Source organism: Drosophila ananassae, chromosome 2R, assembly GCF_017639315.1.
Source record: "Drosophila ananassae strain 14024-0371.13 chromosome 2R, ASM1763931v2, whole genome shotgun sequence".
Taxonomy (NCBI): domain Eukaryota; kingdom Metazoa; phylum Arthropoda; class Insecta; order Diptera; family Drosophilidae; genus Drosophila; species Drosophila ananassae.
Window position 1 is genome coordinate 3,073,208 of NC_057928.1, and position 7,363 is coordinate 3,080,570.

Genomic DNA, 7,363 nt, shown 5'->3' on the forward strand with positions numbered 1-7,363 from the left:
ATAATTCTAGATCACTTCACAAAATTCACCTTCTTAAAGGCTGTAAAGAAATTTACATCTGAGATAGTTGTTAAAATCCTTAAAGAGGATATTTTTGATTGTTTTGGAGTTCCACAGGTTGTTGTAACTGACAATGGTAGACAATTTAAGGGAAACGATTTCTCAGCATTTTTGAATCGCTACGGAGTCCAACACGTATGCACAGCAGCATACGCTCCTCAGTCCAACGCGGCAGAACGAGTTAATAGATCTATTAACGCGGCGTTAAGATCTTACATTCAGTCCGATCAGAGGGAATGGGATAAGTACTTGAGTAGCATTAATAGCGCCTTGCGTAATAATCTACATCAGTCCATTGGAATGCCCCCATATTTAGCAGTTTTTGGACAAAACATGACTACTCATGGTAGAGACTACCAGCTGTTAGAGAAATTGGGATTAATGAATGAGGGATCCACTACACTTAATCGGATAGACCAGTTTTCTAATATTCGAGGCGACATTCAAAAACATATGCAGAAAGCCTATCAGACCAACAAACGTACCTATGATCTGCGAAGCCATCACAGGACATTTGAAATTGGACAGATAGTGACGAAACGAAACTTTAAGCTTAGCAATGCGGCAGATAATTTCAATGCTAAGCTAGCACCAGTTGGAGTAAAAGTCCGTGTAAAGAAAAAGTGCGGACAATCACTGTATTTACTAGAAGACTTGTCTGGGAAAGAATTAGGAACCTTTCACGCTAAGGATATTTGGTAAAGTTCACCCTTGTTTCAGCTTTGAGCCGAAAAATAGATTTTTTGTTCTAACCTGTGGGTGTGAGGGTGACTTTTTTTTGAGCAGGTTTTAAGACAAAAAAAATTGCAGCCCGTCCCATTGTCCAGATTCCAGTGGTCTCCAAAAATGCATGCTTGTCATCCCTTTCATTCCCATGCAATTAATTGAACCCGTTAAAGCTCCCTGGAAGATGCATATTCAAGTAGGCTTGGGTTAGGTATGAAAGAGAAGCCCCGCTTCACTTTCGAACCACACTTGGACTTTCGCGGATGGTTTATTAAGACCAACGATTTTTACTAGACTTTACGCTAATCACGTGGTATTACGTCATTACACGTGCTCTCCAATAAATATATTTAAATCACAAGTGAATTATTGCCTCTTAGACCAAAAACAGTCCAAACCAGTTTCAAGTGCAATTGAGAGTTGCAGTTTAAATTCTTCAAATTGGCTCGGCCAAATCAGAGCCTCGGCCAAATCAGAGCCATAAACGTTAACACTCTCGAGGATTGGAGTCTGCTCTCTACCATGCTGCGGCCATAGATCCGTTATTTCCCCAAGATAAGAATCTATAACGACAATCGCTAACTTGTAAAGCACATAGTTTTGTTTGCCAAACTAGCTCTGCCACTGCAGAAAATGTAAAATGGCATAGCATTTTGAATCATTATTGTTAATTTCTATTACTTATAAGTTTTCCAAAATTTTGCCCTTGTAATTTAATCATGTACCACATCCCTTAATATTTACATATATATATACCTTATTATGTTGTAAGACTTTGTTTAGAATATAGAAATAGCTGCATCGGAAGTCGACAGGCCTGCTGACCTCGAGGGACAAGCTGTAAGTACGGCATAGCCGCAACACTTTGAGAATATGTCTTAGAGTGAAATATAAACAAGATATATGTATATGTAGTAAGAGCCGTAATCCCCGTTATATGGCCAGTAGTTTCCTCCATTGTCATTTAATAAAATCGATGCGGCAGCACAGCAAGTTCCGCTCACGTTCGTTACCATCACTCGACTGACTTATATTCTCTCATCGATCATTTCTCTCAACCATCTCTCTCTCTTAGCCTTCTCTCAAGCTTAGCCTCTGTCGTCATCTCTTTTCATCCCTCTAAACTTCTGGTAACTCGTGAGCGGACCTCACTCACCAGCAGAGATAACCATCGTCTCTGCTGCTATGCCTTTCGCATGAATTCTATATTCCCCGAATTTAGAACTTCGCGGCAACTCTGTTCTTGTCTCTGTCCTTGAATTCTACTGTTTCCCGACACGGCCTTCCTGACCTATCACACGTCCCTGTGTGTTGAGTTTTTAAATTGCCAAACAAGTCAAGAAAATCTCTGTTATGTTGATTTCTATATTTGAAGTCTTACATTTAATTTATTTATTGATTCTTTACATCATCATTCTCTTACAACTACAAACTACAAGAGTCGCTTTCCATAGACAATTCTAACATTTAACATAAACTTTTCATTCTTCTTCTTCTTTACTTTCTTTACATTCTTCTTTACTTAAACCATTCTTAATTCTAATCAATTCATCTTACATAACTCAAATTCATCATTTAACCTCTTTCAACTTTGCCGCGCAAATACATGCACCAGGTCACCAAGACCTCCGCCATAGCACTGCTCGACCCTGCGAGACAGCTGCCATACTGTGATCAACATTTCCCTCCTTGGGACACAGATGCACATTCACTTGTGTCATCCTCATACTCATTCCCCTCTTGGGACACAAACGCACCTTCACTCGTGCCGTCTTCATACTCTATCCCCTCTTGGGACACAAACGCACATTCACTTGTGCCAACCGCAGGCTCTACCCCCTCTTGGGGTTCATCATTATTCTGCAATTCTCCTGTTAATTCGCTGATTAACTGTCTATTTGGTAGCGCTCTTAGAAACTCGTGTGAATATTTATATGTTCGCTTATTAACTAATGATTTTAATTCATATCGATCTCCATCTAATACTTTTACGACTTGAAATGGACCCTTGAACTTTGGATCTAGTTTTGTTTGATGACGCTCTTCAGTTTTCAATAAAACGTGATCACCTACGTTATACAGAATAATTTTCGCTTTATTTTTGTCAAATCTTTCTTTATCGTATCGTGCATTATTCTCCATATTTTCTTTAGCTTTTATTCTAGCACTTTCTCTATTTACTATATTCTCTTCTTCATTCATTTTCATCATACCAAAAGGCCTAGCCTCTTTCCCTATCAACAACTCTAAAGCACTAGATTTGGTAACTCTATTTGTAGAACAATTTAAGGATAACTGGATATCTTGTAATGCATCCTGCCAAGAACGTTCGCTAGTTTCTACCGCAGTTAGCATAGCTTTTAACGTGCTCATTACACGTTCCACCTGTCCATTGGCACGGCTTGCTCCCGTGGCTATTAAATGCAATTCAATTTTATTTGATGAACAAAATTCTCGGAATTTGTTACTCGCAAAGCTCCTGCCCTGATCTGCTATAATTCGACTGGGTACCCCAAAGAAAGATATGCCTGACTTCACAGCTTTAATGCAATTTTCTGAGTCTAGATTAAGAGTGTGATATAAGTGAACAAACTTCGTGAATGCATCTACCTGTACAATAATGTACTCCTTTAGGTCGTTTTTCCCACTGAGTTTGCCACTTATATCCACGTGGATAGTATGCCAAGGTATATCAATCTTAGGAATAGGGTGCAATTCCATTTGTGCCTTTCCAGAAGGGGGCTTAGCCAATTTGCATGTTATGCAATTTTCAACGAATTTCTTGACGTATTTAGACATATGCTCAAACCAGAATTGTTCATAAACCTTATCTAAAGTTTTCTGCCACCCTAAATGCATCATAGCCTCATGTACATGGTTTATGACAGACCACCTAAACGCCTTGGGAATCACTGGCAAACAACGAGTCTTGCCATTACGTTGTATCTTGCGGTACAATAGCCCAGTCCTAATTTCATATGTTTTCATTACATCGGTCTCTACATCTTCACCATTTAGTTGGTTCACGATTTTTATAATGCTATCATCTCGTTGCTGTTCGGCTATCAGCCAATTATTTGTTATTGTTGCTAGATCTACCCGAATCTCTGCTACTCTACGAATGACAGTTGACACTTCAGGGATTGGATTGCGTGACAAGAAATCCACATGTGCCATTTGACAACCCTTCCGATACTCGATACTAAAATCAAAAGCCTGTAAATACCCCCACCAACGGTGTACTCTTGGGGTCAACTCAGCTTTCTTCTGAGTTGCTCTTAGTGAGTTGCAATCGGTGTACACGATAAATTTTCTGCCATGCAAATAATGTCTAAAGTGTTTTATTGCATTGTAAACAGCTAAAGTTTCTAATTCGTATGAGTGATATTTAGCTTCAGACACAGTCGTGCATTTGCTAAAATATTCTATTACCCTTCTTTTCCCATCTATCTTGTGTATTAGCATTGCACCATACCCCTCGGCACTGGCATCTGTATGCAATTCAATTTGAAGCTTAGGGTCAAAGATTGTCAGTACGGGGTCAGACGTCAGTATTTTGATAATCTTTTTTCGGATCTGTTCATGCTTCTCTTTCCAATCAAACGTTTTGAGTTTAGAGGTCAACTCATAGAGCGGCTTCATCTGCTCCGAGAACCGCGGGACAAATTGTCTAAAATATGATGCCAAACCTATGAATTGCCTTAATTGAGTTACAGTGGATGGTGGCGACAGAGCTGTCAGTGCTTCTATCTTACTTGGATTTGGTTTAATTTCACCATCTTTAATATAAAATCCCAGGTACTCTATTCCTGTGCGAAGAAAAGCGCACTTTTTTACGTTGAATGTAAAACCTGCCTCAGACAAAACTCTCAGCACAATGCTTAACCTTTCATATGCTTCCTCCTTTGTTTCTGCTACAATCAGCACGTCGTCTATGTAGACCACTACGTAAGAATAGGCTAAGTCACCCAGGGCTCGCACTATAGCACGTTGAAAAATAGAAGAGGCGTTTTTTAGCCCAAATGGCATCACTAGAAATTCATACTGACCCTCTGGGGTAACGAATGCTGTTCTTTCTATGGAATCGGGATGAATTGGTATTTGATAAAATCCGCTGGCCATATCTAAAGTAGAAAAATATTTTCCGCCTCGCAAGCGATCTATCTGATCAGAAATCAACGGCAACGGGTACTTATCTGAGATTGTGTTTGAATTTAGCTCACGAAAATCAATACACAGTCTGTCGCTGCCATCTTTCTTTTTGACCAATAGCATTGGGCTTGCAAATGGCGAATTGCTTGGACGGATCACATTGGATTTAATCATTTGGTCTATTTTTTCCCTAACTAATATCTTTTCATCTACACTGAGCCGATAAGGGCGCCTTTGAACAGTTTTATTCTCATCTATCAAACGAATCTCTAATGCTCCTGTGGTTACACGTTTAGTTGGGATTCCATTTATAAAATTGTCGGAGTAATGTTTCAGTATGTTTTTTAGTTTACATTTATCAATTTCACTTAATTCTATGTTGGTGTCAAGTACATTTTCAAAATTGGATGTCTCTTCATGTATAGCATTAATAATCTTAGTTTTGTAAATATTTAGTTTGTCTGTTTCAATAATCACACCAAAGCCAAGCTGGAATATTTCTTGTCCAATCATGATGTCATGTTTCAAATAATTGTCTAATACTACATGGAACAAAATTTCTAAATTAAACTGTGATATTTTAATCGTAGACAAAATCTGCAAATGGCTCTTAACAATATTGTCGCCAATTCCTCGAAGTACAATTAAATTATTAAATCTTTTTCCATCTATTTTGTTACTTAATTTTTCTTTTATCAAAGAACACTCGGCACCCGAGTCAAAAAAAATGGAAAGCTCTCACCCCTTTGATAGAATAAGCCCTTAGGCTGAAGAACTTGACATATGTCCACGCGCTTCTCCTTGTACTCGCCGTTTCCACTGGTGCTACCTCTGGGGCATACAGTAGCAATATGTCCAGCCTCACCGCACTTGTAGCATCTTATGTTTGATCGCTCCTTCCCTCCAGAAACGCTGCTTCCACTGTAGTTCTTTCCTTTTGTTGAGAATGAGCTCTCCATACGAGCGCGGCATTGAGCGTATTTGTGGCCAATTTTTCCACAACTATGACATTTTACCTGCGACTGCATTCGTGGTTTTTTCTTGTCCAAACTTGACGAAGATTCATCAATTTCGTTTTTACGCTTCTTGAAGGCGTAAGCCTGCAGCTGCCGCTGTAGTTCATTACGTGTCGTTACGCTGGTTGTAAAAACCCAACGCAGCAAATTATTGTCAATTTGCGTCATGTGTGCTAACGCTATTGACACCGCAATCTCTTCCAGCTCCGTAGATTTCCACTTGGATAGTAATAGCGTAACTATGCGACTTCCATATTCAGCAAAGCTTTCTCCAGATCTGGGATGTCCATTTAAAACATTAATCAGTACAGCAGCCGTTGTCTCAATTCCCACGAATCGCTGGATGAACAGTTCCTTGAATTGGGTCCAGGTGATGCCAGCAAAGCATACCTGTGACAGCCATTGTGAAGCACTGCCTTCCAGCGCTTTGCTTAGTGCTATTACCAGTGCGCTGCCTTCAAGTACGTTGTCTGCGAAGATTAAGTCGACCGTAGTACACCATGCTGTTGCATCTGTTCCCGCACCATCGGGATTAAATTTGGGCAGTGTCACATGCGTGGTTTTCCCGTCTGACGCCGAAGTTCTTGGCGCCTGCATGGCCTTTATGATTTCCATGAGGTTTTTGTTTTGCTCCTCCAGCGCTGACGTATAGTGAGTGGAACTTTGCCCTTGTGGCGGAGGAGATCCCACTTCTGATGTAGTAAGAGCCGTAATCCCCGTTATATGGCCAGTAGTTTCCTCCATTGTCATTTAATAAAATCGATGCGGCAGCACAGCAAGTTCCGCTCACGTTCGTTACCATCACTCGACTGACTTATATTCTCTCATCGATCATTTCTCTCAACCATCTCTCTCTCTTAGCCTTCTCTCAAGCTTAGCCTCTGTCGTCATCTCTTTTCATCCCTCTAAACTTCTGGTAACTCGTGAGCGGACCTCACTCACCAGCAGAGATAACCATCGTCTCTGCTGCTATGCCTTTCGCATGAATTCTATATTCCCCGAATTTAGAACTTCGCGGCAACTCTGTTCTTGTCTCTGTCCTTGAATTCTACTGTTTCCCGACATATATGAATATTCAGGATGGAGTAAAGTCAGTTCATTTAAGTATCATAAAGTAGATTAAATTTCTTAATTTTGTAAATTCAAGACAACGTAAATTCTTAAATTGATCGCTGTAAGGTTTTGCTTTGAACTAATAATATTGAGTTAGGATTAGAATGTTATTATATTAGGAATAATGAACAAAACGCTGAAATGCCCATGTTGAATATATTGAAGTAATGAAGATATAATGAATCGCGTCTAAATATTTCAGTGGGGTTTCCAGAGACAAGCTAATGCAACATGGGTTGCCCAATGATAATGGTGCAACAAGGAAGGGCGGGTAAAGAGGAGATCTATTACACCTG

General features: G+C 39.8%; 1 protein-coding gene across 1 annotated transcript; it reads right to left on the reverse strand.

Annotated features, from left to right (window-relative positions):
* Positions 1–5,633: 5,633 nt before the first annotated feature.
* On the reverse strand, positions 5,634–7,013 carry LOC123257064. The gene has a single exon (XM_044714490.1). The coding sequence runs from the start codon at positions 6,702–6,704 to the stop codon at positions 5,634–5,636; it is 1,071 nt and encodes a 356-aa protein (XP_044570425.1). The 5' UTR covers positions 6,705–7,013.
* Positions 7,014–7,363: the final 350 nt, after the last annotated feature.

Coding starts and splice junctions, on each gene's coding strand:
- LOC123257064 (XM_044714490.1), bottom strand. CDS start 6,704: ATGACAATGGAGGAAACTACTGGCCATATAACGGGGATTACGGCTCTT.